Consider the following 18501-nt stretch of genomic DNA (forward strand, 5'->3'; position numbering starts at 1 on the left):
CAGACAATCTCTTTGTTCACTGAAAGTGCAATATCAGGAATATACTTCTAATTGACCTTTAACCTTGATGTTGACAATTTCCCAATGCGGGAGACTGTCGATGTGTTGGCCGTTCTCCTGACTTTGGCTTAGTATAGTGTCGAGCTGAGCGGGCATCAGCATCTTCGGGCCGTGCCGCACAGTTGGACCTGATTTATGGCTCGAGTGGGGTCGTTTCTCATCGGCAGCATACACAATGGAACGCATAGGAGGGGACGGCCTTTCAATTTGTCTAAAACAAACCCGCCCCAAACACAAGGCAGGGATTTGGAAACATTCAAGAGCATCTAAAAGCTGATGGCGACTTTCAGGGTCACTCACCTCCATAAAAGGTTTTGAATCAATCACGTAAAATGCAATATTTAAGTCTAGTGAACTGATCAATTTGGAAGAATGTCTGATTTTGTTGTGAACTGAGCACGCTGTGTCTGTGCAGCAAGCAAGGAGGCTCTGTCCAAGGTTTTTGCTGAGACTAATTACTTGGCGAATCGGCCTATAAGCTTGTGACCACCTTACTTCCTCCGCTGTCATGGCTGAGTTATTCCACTGATAGAATCTTAACCTCAGCTTTCACAAGCCGGGGTTATTTACCCTGTTAATTAAGTAGGCACACACGCGGGCCCGCGCCTAGCGGCCACACCGCCACTCAGGCGTGGCATATCAAAGTCAATAAGTATTCATGAAGGGTTCCGCTCAGAACTCTCAAAAGTGTGATTATGCATATTGTTTGCATGTTGAATCCGTCGGCGTCTCTTCTTTAGCAATGTGAGCAAACATTATCCCAGAAAGCCCCGACCCGCTGTCACCGACTGATATTCGTGCCTTTTGGGGACTCGTTATTGGCACTCTCGCAATCTCCTCTTGCAGCATTGAATTGTCTCAAACGGATCAAAGACAAAATGTCAGGTGACAGGTTTCAAGTGTCTTTTTGATGAGAGCAAAAACGCTGTTAACGACATCTCAAAGAGAATTTAAGCAAATAACAAAACACAACTTTTTATCTTTTTATTTTTACATTTGGAGTCGGCCCTTTCCTGTGATTTCCACTTCACAGTGAGCGTGACGGCGGCTCTGACTGATGTTGTGTGTCTCTTTCATCTCGTCACATCCCGAGGAGGATCAGCACCGCACAGCCACTGTCCTCCGAGGCTTGATCTACCCCAAAATACACACCTGTGTTTTCACTACCCCAGTTCAAAATAATCAATCTGATTGGACCAATATTTCTGTGTCCATTAAAACGCAGAGACGGGGATGAAAGGACCATGGCACTGTTAGTGTTCATCTCACCTGCATGTGAATTATTGATACCTGCCCCATTGCTGACATCCACTCGGACGGAAATGGGAAACGTTTCCTTGTATAATGGGCACACTGAACAGACATTTTGTCTGGGCTGTGAGAATGAAATGTAGGCAAGCCTCAATCTTTTATTCAAAATTGGTATGTTGTGACTGAACCAGGCAATGATCTGGGGGAAACTCTCATGCCTCACTTTTTCCAGTTATCAGAAGTCAGCAGTGCTGTTTTGTGGACACGTCATCATAATCACATAATCAAATTTGCTGTTTATTAAATGGTCCCTACAGTTGGTTGCTACAGTATCTGGTTTTCAAAGGCACAGATTTCCGGTTTTTTTTTTTTGACTCTTAAGAAAAAGGCCACTTTCTTCATCTTTTTTGACCTTTTTAGAAGCACTCTTACAGTATGGTCATTGTATAAAGGGCATGCATTGCCATTTCTTAAAGTACTGTGTTGCATTATTTACCACTTTTCTTTTCTTTACTTGAAAAGACAAATGTTTTAATTAGATTTATTTTGAGGTTTATAACAGGAGTATATGTCACACTGAATATCAGGTTTGTTTTAAATTTGTGTCAGTGCTGTACTTGAACAATGACTTTTTTAACACCCCATTTGTATATTTTGACCACAGGGTTTCCATTCTGGATAATGGTAATCTTCGCATATGGAACATAAGCAAATCAGATGCCGGGCTCTACACGTGCATGGCGAGGAACCAGTTTGGTGTGGCCAGTAGCACAGGAAGCATCACGGTTAAAGGTAAAGGCCGTTTCTGACAATCATTTGCTTTGACTTGAAAAAAAATTGAGATATGGTGGCCGTGAACTTAACGAAACTCAATATTGTACAAAAGTACAATCTTAGAGAATGCCATTTCTGAATGGGACTGATGAATGACATTTCATTTTAATGGGGAAGGTCATTTGAGTGCTTTGTGTGTTTCGAGTTATGAGCATGGAAGTGGAGCAAACTCGGATTCTAAGACAGACCCCCCCCGGCCTCTTTGACGGCCACGTCTGGCCCATGTACTTGAAACACAAGAACATCATGGATCGATGCACCATGCACCTCAAACCAACTGTCTGGGCCAATGTATTGATCTATTGATCGATTGGTCCATTTATCTTGTCCTCCCTCCCTCCATCAGTCCATCCATCATTTCTGACAATGCCATTTCAAAGAGAGAAAATAATGTCTCAAAGTGTAAATTAGAATAATTGTTCCCAGCTCCCAACTCCATTCTCAACCATGACACTAAAAATACATTTTTGAAAAAGGAGGGAGGACATGTGGTTGCGCTACTGGCACAATATGCAAATCCGCGTGTCTTCAGGCGCTTTTGCGGCTTCCTCTGAATGGGAATAATTTACAAAAACAGTGCCTGTATGCTGAATTTTAAAAGAAAAAAAATCACAAATGAACCAACATTGTCCTTTTTAATGGGTCAGCCTTGTGTGACTATCCCAAGTCGTAAAGAGCAGAGCTGTCGCTACAAGTGAGGCCGAGTCACCTGGCCATGCATGCGTGTTTGCAGAGGTGTTAAAAACACCGAGCAGACTCCCTCACTGCCTCTGCTCGCGCCTGTGTGGAAGAAGACCTCATGTTGTTAGATCATATGCAGTGGGGATTGCTTTCCTGCTCTGCTGCTGTGACTTATTATACTTCATTAAAAATTAATGGGAACCGGCTATCAAGTGTTGTGCATTGAGTGCACATTGCTGATTTTCTTTTCTCCTTCCACTGGGGACATTGTTATCACCTACTCTACTATGTAGAGCACTTGTTGACATAGTTCGTCAGCTGTAGCCTCACTATGACCTGCTTTTTAAGGTTGCCGGTTCAAATATAATGTTAGTATTTGTTCCGCTTCGACGTTCCTTGTCAGTGTTGTTTTTTGGATTGCTCAGATTGATCATCTTTACTTGTTGGCCTCAGAGAATTTATTTTTTGGCTATTAATCAAAATGGTTTGCTGTTCATTTTTCTACATTCTTTTGAGATTTTGTAAAGACTCAACGGATCAATTCAGCGAACCTGCGTGGTAAAATGTTATGTTGTTAAGTCCCCCCACAGAAAGCGCTCCCTACAAAAATGAAACAAAAATGTGTAAGCTACAATTGGGCTCGAGAATGCAGTGCAGTGTTTTGAAAGGAATCATAACCAACTCCTTTTGTCTTTTTCTCTGTTGATCACACAATCTTTGTCATTTTCCACAAGAGCATCATCGGATTGTGTTCCTGCATCCACCCTCGGGCAGTCAGAGGGCAGGTTGAAACGTGCTGCTCACCGCAGGTTGGGCTTGTTGTCTGAATGTGTGATTTTCTAATGAAGCTGCGAGGCAGGGTGCCCAGTAATGTCTTCTCAGCATAAACAGACATCGCCATTATGGACTTAGCTTTATGAGACAGGCTTTAGCGAACGCCCATTCCCTCCTTTTGTACAAGCAGCTGATGTACAAATATTGGCCAATATGATTTTTTGCCTTTCCGTCACATTTGATATTGTCTCATAAATGTGATGGGGTAATTTACATGCAATATTTGAGTGAGAATTGGAAAGCTATTTAGCCAGGGACAATTGTGTGTTGGGAGCAGCTCTCATGGGAGATGACAGTATTATATTCCAATTGACTTTGCTGATATGAATGCTGAAAAATACCTGTCAGGAAGCATTCAGAATATGAGTCACGTAGAAAACAGCTAAAGGAGCAGTCACAATAAATAAGCCTTGTTAATGTCCACATTATGCCAACGCTTGGGGGATATTACCAGATTAATTGCATTTGATTAGACAGGTACTGGCTGAATTTAGATTTCACTGGACCTGAGCCATCGCCAATTAGTAGTTAGTAAATATGTGTGACAACGGGCAATCAGAATCGACCTTTTCTTGCGCTAGTTTCTTTTGGCTAGCATAGTGCAGAAATGATTTGGCTCGGTCTATCTCGGTTTTTATTTTTATCTGTGAAATACCAAAAAAAATATCTGGCATTTTTTTTTTCTAATGTTTGCATCACTGTTCCAACATGGCATGTGGCTCTTCTTCACTTTTAGTTTCTGAGCCCTTGCCCTCATAAGGCATCGTCTCAATGAACAGTAATACGGAAATAAATCCAATATAAATACATACATAAAGCACACTTGATTATTAGGTGCTCTGACATTTTTTGAGAAAATGAAAGGATTTCAAGTCTGCAAAAGAGAAATGTGGCTTGGCATCGTCTTGCTGAAAGAAGCTGCGTAGGCCGATGTAAACCCAAATCCCCTCGAACAACTCTCAGTTGTTCCACTTCATTGCATCACTCTAACTCTCTTTCTAGTGTCAAGGAAACTTTGACTCAAGGATTGTTCTTAGAAATGAAATATTTCTTTAATAATTTCTGATTATATTGTAGAATTATCAGCAAGATGCCAGGTGGTTGATTAAAATGGACATTAACCTTCAGTAGTAACCTTAAAATGGAAAATGAAAGTGGTATACATGCAAAGTACGCTTGCAATGATGATTTGTGAACATTCATGAAAGACCGCAGTCTGGGGAATAAAGATAAAGACTTTTACGATTGTAAGATTTGAGAATAATGAGACCGAGCAACGGACTGATTTTAGTTAGGTTAACGTGTTTGATTTAGTTTAATACTCAAATGGTGCGAGTGTCTCTAATTAACTGAGCGAACCATGCCGGGTTACTGTCGTTTCCTTTGTCGAGGCAATAAACCATTTTAGATGTCAAAAATCAATCAAATTGTGCTTCAAATCCCACGGTGTGGCCATGTCACCGACCTTCCTGTCCACATAATCTGTCAGGAATGGTGACAGAGAAGGGTAATAAAGCAAGCCACTCTCACGTGTCAGCGTGAATCCCGTGAGCTGCTTACCGAGATCAGGTTACGCAAACTGTGATGGGAGCAGTTCATGTGAGAGAAGAGGCGGATGCTACAACCTCATCGGAGAGATTAAAACGGCAGATGAAGCTATTGCATGTTACCGGGTTGCGTAGGTAGAGGAATAAAATATTCCTGACACTAAGTGCGTCCCTGCAGATTCTTCCTGAGCCTTTTATTGTGTTTCCATCCTATTACTTTGTTTACGTATCTGACTGCAAGCCGGATTCCTAAAAAATATATACACAGCGTATAAATACAGCACATTGATTTTTTTTGGCGCATGATGCCCATTTATTTCAGGGGATAGCATTGTTTTTATATAGGTAGAGGAGCAACATTGCTGAACTTTTTGTTTTCCATTGAGTTTCATTGCCACCCACGCTTCGCTTCCCCCATTTAAGTTAATGGCCTTACAATGCAAACTGCAAAATACGGCGGTGGTGGCATTGTCCTGACACTTTTGTAGGCAGATGGTGTTTCAAATGCTATTGTAATTGTTATTAACAATACCAAATAAGTTTGCTTGTTTTGTAGCACTGGAACAAAAATACCACAAAATTGGAAACTATTTAGTTATTTATGTATTTGTTTATTTATTCTTTCGTTTATTTATTTATGTGTTTATTTATGTGTTTATTTATCCATCCATCCATTTATTTTCTGTACCACTTTATCCTCATGGGGGTGCTTGAGCCTATCCCAGCTGTCATCAAATAGTAGCCGGAGGACACCCTGAACTGGTTGCACACAGAGACGAACAACCATCCGCACTCACACTCACACCTAGGGGCAATTTGGAGTGCTCAATTGGCCTTCTAAGCATGTTTTTGGGATGTGGAAGGAAACCGGAGTGCCCGGACAAAAACCCACGCAGGCACGGGGAGAACATGCAAACTCCACACAAGGAGGGCTGGACGTGGAATCAAACCCGCACCCTCCTAACTGTGAGGCGGACGTACTAAACAATGCGTCACCGAGCCGCCCGGTGTTTGTTTGTGTGTTTATTTATTTATTTATTTATTTATCTATTTATCTATCTAAATATTTATTTATTTATTTATTTATTTATTTATTTTATAATCTACTTTGCCAAGGATCGTTGGACAAGCTTAGCTGACTCTTGTGTTCAGAGTGAGTGGCAATTTCAAATAATCACAAAAGCCACCAGAGGGTGAGGTTGTTGTTCACTTGATGAGCAAAGCCTCCTTCTCTGATCTGGCCTCTCTCATGTCCTTCACCCGCCTCATCTGCCACATGTGCCCGAGTGCAGTTTTCAGAAGAGCCACTGCTCTCAAAGAGGTGTTCACCAATGTTTACTGTTTTTCTTGCGGGGTGCTTTGGGAACATCTTGAGGAGTTCCGGGCTAAAGGCTGAGTTCACAGTGACTCACTGTGACTACTCAGAATGCAGGAGAGACACGTCTTCAAATCCCAGCAGACGTAAGCTCGGGCTAAAACAAATAGTAGCTTTTGTAGCTTTGCAAATTACTTCTTGTGCCATGTGCTTATAGTCCCTTACGTCTCCCTATTAAGTGTCTGACACATTCACGTAGATGATGGAATGCGGAGCTTTTGGCGGAAGCAGCTTCTGTTTCTGTCGTAAATAATTCCAACGGCATATAAAAGCAGCTTCTTGGATACAACTGTTGTGTTCTTTTTCTTCCAGAGCCCACCATCATCACCACGCCGCCTGCAACCTTGGACGTTACTGTGGGCGAGAGCGTGGTCCTACCATGTCAAGTGAGCCACGATCCCTCTCTGGAACTCACCTTCACTTGGTTCTTCAATGAGCAGCTCATCCACTTCGGCAGCCAGGGGGGATTTTTTGAGAAAGTGGGCGGTGTAAGTTAAGATGTGATATTTGACAATGAAGACATAACACACGACAAAACTGTCTAAAATGTTCATCACCGCATGACCGTTAACTTCCATTTAATTTAATCTTCAGAATAAAATGTAAATAAACACAACATAGCACGTCCCAATCAACAAACATATGCAAGGCAACAGCTTCTATGTATCTGCATTCCACCTCATCCTAAAACGCTTTAACTGAATTAGTTTCAAACTAGACTCTATTCCTCATTGCTTTCCTCCCCCAATCTTTATTCTTACTAGCCGGAGTAGAGCGCGGTAATTGCATGTCAAGGAAACAGGAGTGTCGATGCACTTCCCTAAATTGCAGTGTGCTTGCTGGCTTTATAAAAGACAATTTTGCTTGTGACCTCTCCAAAAGAGTTGTTGGTCTTTTCAGAAGTATTCTCTGGTCTCTTTTAGCAAAGTCATAACAAATTCAGCAGCAGTGCAGAGGGAATGTTAGTATCAAGTTTATTATTTATGATGCCTGTAATTTTTTTCAAACATAACAAATTTACGGTAAATGAAATGTACATACCCATCCTCCATCCAGACTCGGGAACCCATGTTGTATTTCAGAGGGCATAAATGCACCATGCACTGCACACATTTAGCGTATTGGCTTATTTTTGAAAGTCTAACCTTATTTTAAAATCGGCAGGAATAAAGAAAAGCAAACCCTGGAGCCGAACCCATCAATTCTCCATTATTATTCAGGTTCTGTAGTTTCAAAAATACACAGTGCAGGGTTGCGGTACTGAGAGATTGCGGTACACACCTGGTACACAGATAAAAGCACTCCACTGAATTGTTGCTGTCATTGTGCCACAGCATTCCACTGTGTCCAATTTATTAGCGGAGCAACTCGGCTCCACTCTGTGATATTGAAAAGGTGGGAATTGCTCCCTTAAAGACCCAACGGCTTCTTGTAACTGAGAAAGACCTATATTGGGATCAGACGCAAGCGGTTTGTGCTGCTGCATTTTCTGTAATTAAAGTTGCAGGACAAATGCAGTGCATAGTGGCTGCTTGCGGAAAACGTTAGAGGGAAGCTCGTTGATATCGAAATTACACATTCAATTTTCAAATCAAACACAGAAATGAGGTTTGTGCTCCCATGCGGCTGGATTGTGGAAATGCTAGTGTAATGAGATTTACTTTGGGTATATCTGTGTCTGTTTGTGATTTTCTATTTATAATGGCAGCAGCATTCGGCAGGAGACATAATGATTCGAAACATCCAGCTGAGGCATGCTGGAAAATACACGTGTGCCGTGCAGACCAAGGTGGACAGTATCTCTGTTGCTGTCGACTTGGTTGTCAGAGGTAAGCAAAACTAAAAGCATCCTCTCCAAGAATATTCCTAATTGTTGGGGGGGGGGGGCGTGCTTGCTGGACTGGCTTATGCCTCACAAATGAAATGGAAAAGTCGAGTAACCAAATAGCAATTTATCTGCTTTAGGTTTTTACCATCTAATTAGACAGAATAGCTCCCAATGTTTGCAGAGCGAATTGACTTTGTGATAGTGGCCGTAGGTGCTAAAAACCAATGTGACTCTGGACGTCATCTCTCTGCGGCTTCCTCATTTACATTCCCTCTCGCTCCTTCCATCTCGCTTCTTCCTGCTTGCTCCCAGGTCCCCCAAGCTCCCCCACCAGCATCCAAGTAGACGAAATCACAGATACCACAGTGACGCTGTCCTGGAGGCCCGGTGCTGATAATCACAGTCCAATTACTGCCTACACCATCCAGGCCAGGACACCATTTTCCCTAGGGTGGCAGGCTGTCTCCACAGGTAAGATCTCTCCAACCAGGCGTGGCCTCTTCCAATCTCACCAAGGGAGGCCGCACTTCATTCTGCCTCCCCGCTGATCTACTTTTTACCCCGAGTCCATATGGGGCTCTATCGTACCGTGACCATTGGCCACCATTTTATCAGTCTCCTGGGAATCTTGGAACAGGAATCCCATCCCGGCGATAAAGCCAGCGCAGATTCTGTCATGTGATGTTAAATGATAGCGCTGATGGATTGTGTTTTCCACCTCATGTCCTCTTGAGCAGCACCTCTTAGTAACCATGCCTGGATGCAATAATGTAGTGCGTACTGGACTGGGCATCTTGCTCTTCTGATATGCTGTGAATTAAGGACAGGTTAGCCAAAAGGAAGGACCTGCCTCGTGAATTAGTCTGTCTCACGGTTTTCTTATCTTATCTCTTGGGATGTGACGTATACTCTCCAGCAATCCTTGTGCGGGATTATACCTGGTCAATGTTGGCTGCGTGCTGTGGATTGTAATAAGCTTGATGCGTCTGCTTGTTTTGCCTTTCAGAACACATTCATATTACGGATTGTGAGTCAATGGTTTGTTGTGAAAATCTGTCTGGTTAAATTAATACACCGAAGCTTCATAAAGTGTAACTCCTCCTCGCCTGTCTGCATTCGGCACAGTTTGAAGCTGACGCACTCCTACATATACGCAAAGTATCTCGAGACTGAAGGCAGCCCTTGTTTTTTTTGCAGTTCCCAAAGTGGTAGGTGGCCTCCGTCTGACAGCGACTGTAATTGACCTGAGCCCTTGGGTGGACTATGAGTTTCGAGTTCTAGCAAGCAACATTATTGGGACTGGCGAACCCAGCAGGCCATCCAAACAAGCCAAGACAAAGGGAACCGGTACAGAAGAAACTCTCTTCCTGTCTTTATGTTGTTGTTTTGGTTCTCCACAAAATAATTGCATATTTTTTGTATATATTTCCACTCTTTCCAATTGTCTCTCTGTTGTTCGAATCATTGAATTTCCCAGTTGTAAAATTATAATCCAGACACCCACACGCTTACGCAATCTTCATCTTCAGTTCACTGTTTTACAAACCTTTGTCCCATGTCGGTTTTCAACATCACATCAGCCAACTGTTTTTTTGGGGGGGGGTTTTCAACAGCTCCAAAGGTCACTCCGGCAAATGTGAGCGGTGGCGGTGGGAGTCGTTCCGAATTAGTGATCACATGGGAGGTAAGCAAGCACGCTGGAGACCTGTCACCCAGTGGTGGCTTCTACCAGATGTAATCTTTTCCGACACTATATTTGTGTGTGTGTGTTCTGTAATGAAGAGAAATGACTTGCTGTCAGTGATGAGGAGAAATAGTTTCATGGTTTGGAAAAGATCATTATATTCAATGTAAAGAGCATCATCAAATTCAGCCTTTTTAACCTTCTCCCTAATTGTATTCTCTCATTGTATTTTGCACCTTTCAATCATGTAATAAATCAGGCAGTTGAAAGTAATAAAGCACCTGCTGTGAAACTCCTCCGAATCGTTGCTAACATTTCATTATGCGCAAGATTAATTTTCGGCAACTGCTTGGCCAAAGCTTTTCTTCTGACGCAGCCCTAAAATTAACTTATGACATTCAACACCAAAAGGGGAAATTATGCTCTGCCTTCCAGTAATCACAAGGAAGAAAAATCAAAAGGAAAAGGAAAAATTCAAGTCTCTCTTCGTTATCTGTAGCGACTCAGAAGACTGACCTTTCTTTCCAATATGCATTATGCTCTATTTATCGTATTGGAGTAATTTAGTTAATGTCTATAAACAAACCTTCTTAAAAGTAATTCCTTTCATCTGTCTGCCTGCATGTTCTTGCTCTCTGTTCAGGGGTATAACACGGTGAACATTTGTGTATCATTCAAACAGCTTTGTGGGCGTGGCTCACATGCCATTTTTCACTGGCATATAGGGCACTTAATTAATAACAATAATTAACCTCTGTGAGTTCAACCTCATCATTAATGGTCATGAATATTTGGGGCATGAGCGTATGTGACATCAGCCTTCACTGCTGATTGTGAAGGCACTGTTGTTTCAGTCGATGGCTGCGTTTTGTTTTCGTAGCCTGTTCCCGAAGAGCTTCAAAATGGACCGGGCTTCGGCTACGTTGTGGCTTTCCGACCTCACGGTGCCACAGGCTGGATGCAAGCTGCCGTGCCTTCCGCAGAGACCTCCAAATATGTCTTCAAAAATGAAAGCATCCAGCCCTTTTCACCTTTTCACGTCAAGGTGGGCGTGTACAACAACAAGGGAGAAGGTCCGTTCGGACCCGTCACCACCATCTACTCTGCAGAGGAAGGTGAGAATTCTGCCTTCGGTCCTATTTGAAATGCTGAGCGCTTGGTAATGCATCTGGCCAGAAGAGTGGCTCTGGTTTTGAGGAAATGCATGTTGCCGGTCCTCTGAGAAAAATTATAAAGAAGAAAAAATAACAGGGAGTTTTTTTTAATGTTTCCACTTTGAGTAGTCATCAAAAACGAGAGCCGCTTGTGAAGTCTTTATACTTCAACTTCAGAACCCAGCCGAGCACCCACGAGGGTCCGCGCCAAGAGCCTCTCCGCTTCCCAGATTGAAGTTTCGTGGAAAGCTCTTCCCTGGAATGCCAGTAAGAAACGAGTGCTGGGCTACGAGGTAAACAACAATTATATATAGGGTCTCGTTTGCGCTATAGGTCTGCTTTCAGTCCTTGGCGTGTTGGGAGACTTGAATCTTGTTCTCTTCCATTATTGATGAATGGCTTAGGCTAATGTACAATACCTTGGGCAAAAGAGATAATAGCTTGCTGCATGCATAATGGGGTTCACCTTTTTTTTCCCCTTGTTGCTTTCCCAAGTGATGTAACCGATACTGATTATCGTTCTTCCGCATTGCTTTAAGGGAAAGAACGTTTCACTTTGAAGCCAACATTCAGTTCTTTTAACTCTGCAATCCAGGATATGAACAAAGGAGCCGTTTCTTTCTGCAGAGTGCATAAAGTGGCAGGAATAGAAAATGTTGACCGCTAAAAGTCAACACTGGAGCAGGGTCTGAGCAAATCATCCTTGCAAGGAAAGTCAAATTATATTTGGGACATGAAGCATGTCTGCTGTTTCTGCCCTGACAAACACGGTGACAAAGAAAACCTGTTAGCACTATTTGTGTGCAGCGATTTGTTGAATATTTTGCCCCTTTTATTTCTTTACTCTTATTTTCACATCACTCATCTTAAAGTATCCTCCTTCTCCATTTGCCACGGGTGGATCGTGTTGCAAAAAGATGTGCAAGCTAACCCACTGCAAGCTTCCATCCAGCTGCTTTGACATCTACCAGTTTACTGAAAGGAGGTGGCAGATTTTTTTTCAAAGTGTCTGTGTTGGACTTGTTCTGCCTTGTTGATTTTCAGCTGAGGTACTGGACCCGAAGAGAAAAGGAAGACATGGCCAGTGTGCTACGAACTGTGGGGAATCAGACATCGACTATTATTCACGGTGTCAAAGGCAGCACCACATATTACATCTCGGTGAGAGCGTACAACACGGCAGGAGCCGGTCCGCCCAGCACCACCGTCAACATTACCACCAAAAAACCACGTAGGTAGCAAATCGTTCAACCGCTCGAGGGGTTGACATCTTTTGCTCGGCGTGAACAAAGTTGGTATTTTTGTTGTTTTTTTTGGTTTTGTTTTTTGCTCAGCACCGAGCCAGCCTCCCGGTAAAGTGATGTGGAACACATCCAACTCCAAGATCATATTAAACTGGGAGCAGGTTAAAGCCCTGGAGAATGAGTCGGAGGTTACGGGTTATAAAGTAAGCATCCTGTTACCTTTTCTCTCGATCCACCGATCATTTCTTTTCACTTTTGGGTCTTTTTTTTAACTAATGACCTGATTCAACTGTTAGGTGCTGTACAAAAAGAACCAACACAGCCATCCCAATGTCATGGAGACAAACACCACCTCAGTGGAGCTCTCCCTGCCCACTGATGAGGATTATATCATCCAGATCAAACCATTTGGCGAGGGAGGGGAAGGCAGCAGTAGTCGGCAGATCACCATCCCAAGGATAGCAGGTCAGTGGAGAGCTAGTTAGTGTCCTCTGAGCCGCTGAGCTGCATTATCTGCTCACCCGCTGACTGCATGAACAGGAGAGATTAGTGATCATCATCTGGAGGAGAGAGAAAGAGAGAGAGCAAACGAGGGCGTAAAGTCCTACATGAGACCTTCGTGTCATTAAGCACCATAAGGAACAGCAAATTATTTCATGACAATTGTCTTTTCTGTTGTAGCTTTTAAGTCTTTTAATAGACACGTTTTACTGTAGTACTTTGCGATTTGATCGGTACATCAGAAATAAAACATACTATTATTATTATTATTATTATTATTATTATTATTATTATTATTATTATTATTATTATTATTACACAATATAGTGCAATCTCTAAGGTCAAAGGCATTCCAATTTAGAACAGATCTTAAGGCTGTTCTTACTCCCACTGGAAAAATGGAAAAGAATAGCTAGGTCCTGTGTACCTGTGTGCATTCCATCCTTTTTATCACTGTTATTAATATTGTATTAAGATGTGTTTGAGTATGATTAAGTTAAAAGAAACTGGCTTAAATATGGATAATATCATCCCACTCTTGGTGTAGACCACACAAATGGAGCAAATCTAGCTCAAATAAGCACTACAAACAATAATTAATAATAAAATAAAATAAATAATAAACTTATGCATAAATTTGGGGAATATCTGTTTTTACTTGCCCTCACTCCACACCGCCACACCTCTACATTATATGAAAAACCAGTAAAACCGTTTCTGTAAAAGCATACAATTAATGCTAATCAAAACATAAGAGACAAAGCCTTGGTAGTTCTTGAATGAGATAAGTAAAATCTTGAGTATATCTGGGTTTGGTTTAGGTTTCGGGTTAGGGGAGGTTAACCCTTCTTAATCTTCTCATTATATTTTCAGGTCCCAATGCAGTCGGCTCTGCGTCCAAGGTCTCCACTCTCTCAGCCCTCAGTACAATAGCGCTGTCTTTCACTGCACGGACATCTTTATGACAAACAGCCCCCGGCAGACCTTGCATCTGAAGTGTAGACAGTCTACCCGTTCATTCCGTTCTAGAGACGAACGGAATACACCCATGAAAATACAAATACAAAACATGCCACTGGGACATTTGGGAAGGTTTTCTCTGCAGCGCCTTGTCTACATGAGGAAGATGTACAGATGTCATGACTACAATGTTACCAAAGCAGCTTTCATAAGAACAGGAGAAATAAAATGTTGTGTGTGTGTGTGTGTGTGTGTGTGTGTGCATTTTTTTTGTTTTTTGGGACAACATTCCAAGCTTTATATTTGTGTTTGAGCAGTTTAGACATGTTGTGGTGACAACTAACAGTGCCAGATCAAAATTTTCCACTAGGTGGTGAAGAAATTTAACAGCCAATCAGACCACTTGATTTTGATCTCAACGCATATCTATTATTCATCGACATGTGAAACTGCCAAAGTGGTCTAAACATTTTTGACTGACCTGTGTGGATCCTGCAAAGTCGTCCGAACGTATTGAGAAAGTAGTTCGGCATATGTCTTACCAAATATGTTTGAACACTTTCGGCAAATATGTTCCAACAACAAAGAGCAGTCAAAGATATTTACTCCATGTCTACAGTTCCACGCTTCCAAAGTTTTGCTACCCATATATTATTTGGTCATCCTTTACCATCAAATGAGATGACTTGCATCGCTCTTTTTTTTTTCTCCTTCTGTCCATAAACAACACATGTTAATGCTTTACCAAACCAGTCAAGTGTGGAATTCAACAATTATGGTGTCAAATTGAGAGGAAATAATTTACAATATGAGCGTTTTATACTGAACAAACGGTGAGTGTGTCCACTTTCATTGCAATTCATGCAATCGAGTTACACACACATTGACAATTGCTTCAATTTTTCATTGTTATTTCAGATACACCTTTGGAATACATTTTCATAGCAGAACTGTTTTAAGCATGTATGAATATTTGAGGTCGATCTGGGGGGGTGGTTCATTAAAAAAAGCTGAAAGTAAAGGATTAGCATGTAAAAATTGCAATACCATTTCTTTTTGCTAAATGAACCCCTCTTCAAGTTAAAAAAAAAAAAACATCTTTGCTCCCACCACCAGCGGCAGGCTGTCTCCTGGGTGTCCTCTCATTCTCTGGTGGCTGTTCCATGCTCCCTTTTCTTTGGGTTAGCCCCCGTGTGAATAGCGATTCTTTGCCTTCTGTGTGCCTCATCATTACTTCAAAATCCTCAGGTCCTTCAAGAGCCTTAACTTATGATCATTATGTATATCGAGGACAGTAGAATGGTAGAGCTACGATGCAGCCGTGGTGATGTTTATGTGCTGCTGTTTTGACAGGTGTCCATGTTGTCAGCTTCTTGAGGAGGGAGGGGGGCAAGGGCTGATGGGCAGCTAAATTCAGTTGAGGGATTATGTGGCAATATGAGGCCTCGTGCAGTGCATTTTTATAGTGGTGTGTTCGAAAAACAATGCTAAATGACAATGCTGCTGATCTGTCCTTTTCTCCGCTCATAGTCTCCTGACGCCACGTGGGATGGCTGTGCACAGGTGCTATACAGCCTGTATGTAGCTCTTAGGGAAGTGTGACTGACTGTAAGCTACGCAGAATCATGCATCAGTGGATATGTAATATACTGTTTTGTAAACTTTAAATCATTTATATATGAAAAAAACAGTTTCTAAAAAAAGAGGCCATACTTGGTTTTTATGTATAATTCTGTTTCATACTGTTGCTAACTGTTGCTCAGCATGACTGCGCATACTTAGTTAACTTGCTCCTGACAAAGTGACTTCAATTCAGGACCGTGCGGCATTCATACGGTTCGTGCACGGTAGAGTTTTGTGTATATTGTACGTGTACCTCGACATTTGAACAACCATTGGCGCCGACTCCACGCTTCAGTCTAAGTCAGCCTCTCGGACATGTCCTGTCTGCTCAACACGAGGGCTTCCTCTCTTGCTTTGTTGTTTATATTGTGTTAATAAAGAATATTGATTTATATAACAACACAACTCTTGGTACTTTCCTCAGTGTGTACGGATCCAACTCATTGTTGATAAACACCTGGGCCCCTATTGTTTTGTGCCCAGAGCAAGTCTAGCTCAAAGCACGGTCAAACTGTGAGCACGGACGAAACTCGAGGCCCACAGTCTACGCGAGGAAGCAGAAATGACTCGCCAGAGTCCATGCAAGCGATCGACATGTGCAGAAAGATCTCCATTTCAGGATGATGTGAAATTCGGACCAAGTGCTCATGTCTAACCCTTAACTTGAGTTCCTTGGTAAGGGGTTATGGTTAGTTAAATGAATTTATTCTACTCATCAATAAATTAATATTTTCATTCCTCTTTCTCATATAAAAACAGATATGCATAAGTTTTGAAGTATTTTATTGTATTTCATTTTTAGTATACGTGTTTTTCTCTTTTGCAAGGTGACACAGCTGCGAGGAAAGGTGGTGCTTTAGCGCCCTCTATTGGCGAATGAACCGTCACACCATTCACACTCTTGTTCTTGCAGTTATGCACTGGGTGGCACTTTAAGCACGTTAGATTCTGAACTGTATATACTCATGTCGACCGTAGGAGGGCAATATAGCATCATACAAAAATAATATTGCTTTTCTTCAGAAAATCTTGACAGGCTCACAGAAGGACACACTATTTTCCACGTTTTTTCTTTATAGTCATTGTGAAAGTCATCGCTCGTGCGAGAGTCAGAAACATACTTTGAACCATACTGAGACATTTATTGATGCATGTATGTTTTTTTCATTTTTGACCGAAAGCAAATACAGCACATAGATGCCACCATGCACTAGAGGAATGTAATACAAAAGCATTGGAGGATTTAAGGTGATGTTTGCTTGATGCTTCAGGCTGAGCCAAGTTAATTTCATCAGGAGTAGCTGGGGGGTCAATATGGTCGTACGGGCTGGGAATCAACCCCACAACTTCTGGGTTGGGAGACAACCACTTCCCCACTGAGCTATGCCACCTCAGTGTACCATATACATTTCCATCTTTTGTTCAGGAATATAATTTTGAAAATTTGTTCCGGCACACTTATGCACTTTTAAGTAGTTCTGTATTTGCCTCAATCGTCAGCACATATAAAGTGGGCCTCTGGTTCTTGGGAGTTCAACTCCAAATGTAAGGCACCCATAAATGTGACATTCTATCGACATTTCAAGTGCTCTGTTGTCTTTTCATTGAAACATAATCTCTTATCCGTCCACAACCTGGTGCATTAAAGTCTATATCAAGCATGACATTACAGGATAACACACAGAAATATGAATATTTATAAATAGATAAGTAACATGAGTTTCTCTCAGAACAGCCCATCAGTAGTATGTCCATTACTAAAGAAAATACATTTTGCCAACAGTTCAGCTGCCGCATTTACTAGGTGCAGCTTAGTATACTATCTATTCTTTCCACACATACGAAATTATATCTACGAACTGTATGCGGTTGAGGGCTGTAAGGATGTGCACATTAAAAATGATGAAAGCGTCAAAAGCTATGACGAGTGTGTTTGGACTATCGCTGACTGACTGTGTTCTATAGCTTTTTATACCTTTCAGTATGCATGACAGTTCACAGTTTTTTCCCCTTAGAAAACAGAAAAAAATGGCTGCTTATTGCAAATCTCACAAGCAGTGTACTGCTTCGCTTACCAGTAGCACAAGATTCACACTGACGGCAAAACAGCGGACACGGCTCCAACTCTATTTGTAGGATTCATGTGGATGTAAGCAATGCATAGTACAGTTTCCAAGGGAAGCCAAGAGATGCTATGTGTGGGGGCAACAAATTATTTGGTTTAAGACAAGGACATTTGTACGTATATTGTGGGGTTTTTTTTATTCCCTCTGTTGTTTATGCATTGGAATCATGCATGCAGGTTATTATGATCTGATTTTGTACATATTTATTTACCTAGCAACACCGGGCATAAGATTGATTCTCTACAGATACAAATGTAAAAATATTGTAAGATAGCCGAGAACTCACATGATGGATTCTGCACCACCGGGACTGTGCCCCTTTTATTGCCCAGAATATTTGATGCGTATACATTTGCTGAGCGTACTCTATGTCAGTGATACAGGGAATATGTCTGCGGTGTGGAAGGAAATGATTTGAAAAGAAATGGAAAAGAAATGGAAAGACGGCAAGAGAGTGTGCAGCCAAACATAAATACAATTGACTAAACAAGGAAACCGTGTCCCCAAATTATTGGGGCCAAAGCAAATCACTGTCGAGCGGGTGATCCTCCAGGACTAATTAGGGTGGGGCGCCTGTGACGGGAACGGTGGTCCGGATGAGGTCAGAGGGCGGGTCACAGCGGGTTTGGTGGTCAGGGAGGTGGCCTACTGCTTCACAGTCTGTTCTCAAGGGAGGACTACATGGTCCCCTTAACAGGTTGCTTCATGGCATGCTGCACCAGGGGCGGGCGAGACCGCCCTTGTCCTCCGCCTCGGGGACCCATTTTGGCCAATCAGGACTGTAACTAGGGAACAATCA

General features: G+C 42.1%; 2 protein-coding genes across 3 annotated transcripts in view; one reads left to right on the forward strand and one right to left on the reverse strand.

Annotated features, from left to right (window-relative positions):
* The window catches only part of LOC147049516 (contactin-4-like), a 46715-nt gene extending 32552 nt beyond the window's left edge, over positions 1-14163 (forward strand). Inside the window, exons 11-22 of the mRNA XM_085923580.1 lie at positions 1976-2103; positions 6895-7070; positions 8291-8411; positions 8723-8881; positions 9608-9757; positions 10024-10094; positions 10975-11209; positions 11426-11541; positions 12293-12479; positions 12583-12695; positions 12789-12957; positions 13867-14163. Coding sequence (XP_085779706.1) covers positions 1976-2103; positions 6895-7070; positions 8291-8411; positions 8723-8881; positions 9608-9757; positions 10024-10094; positions 10975-11209; positions 11426-11541; positions 12293-12479; positions 12583-12695; positions 12789-12957; positions 13867-13958 — 1717 coding nt within the window. The 3' untranslated portion in view covers positions 13959-14163. The remainder of the gene's footprint in view (positions 1-1975; positions 2104-6894; positions 7071-8290; positions 8412-8722; positions 8882-9607; positions 9758-10023; positions 10095-10974; positions 11210-11425; positions 11542-12292; positions 12480-12582; positions 12696-12788; positions 12958-13866) is intronic.
* A 2269-nt stretch (positions 14164-16432) lies between these two features.
* LOC147049517 (band 4.1-like protein 1) overlaps positions 16433-18501 on the reverse strand; it is a 29482-nt gene continuing 27413 nt past the window's right edge. For both annotated transcript variants that reach the window (XM_085924532.1, XM_085924531.1), the window contains one exon: positions 16433-18487. In XM_085924532.1, coding sequence (XP_085780658.1) covers positions 18476-18487 — 12 coding nt within the window. In that variant the 3' untranslated portion in view covers positions 16433-18475. The remainder of the gene's footprint in view (positions 18488-18501) is intronic.

Source organism: Syngnathus leptorhynchus, chromosome 11, assembly GCF_054491065.1.
Source record: "Syngnathus leptorhynchus isolate UIUO chromosome 11, UIUO_Slep, whole genome shotgun sequence".
Classification (NCBI taxonomy): Eukaryota; Metazoa; Chordata; class Actinopteri; order Syngnathiformes; family Syngnathidae; genus Syngnathus; species Syngnathus leptorhynchus.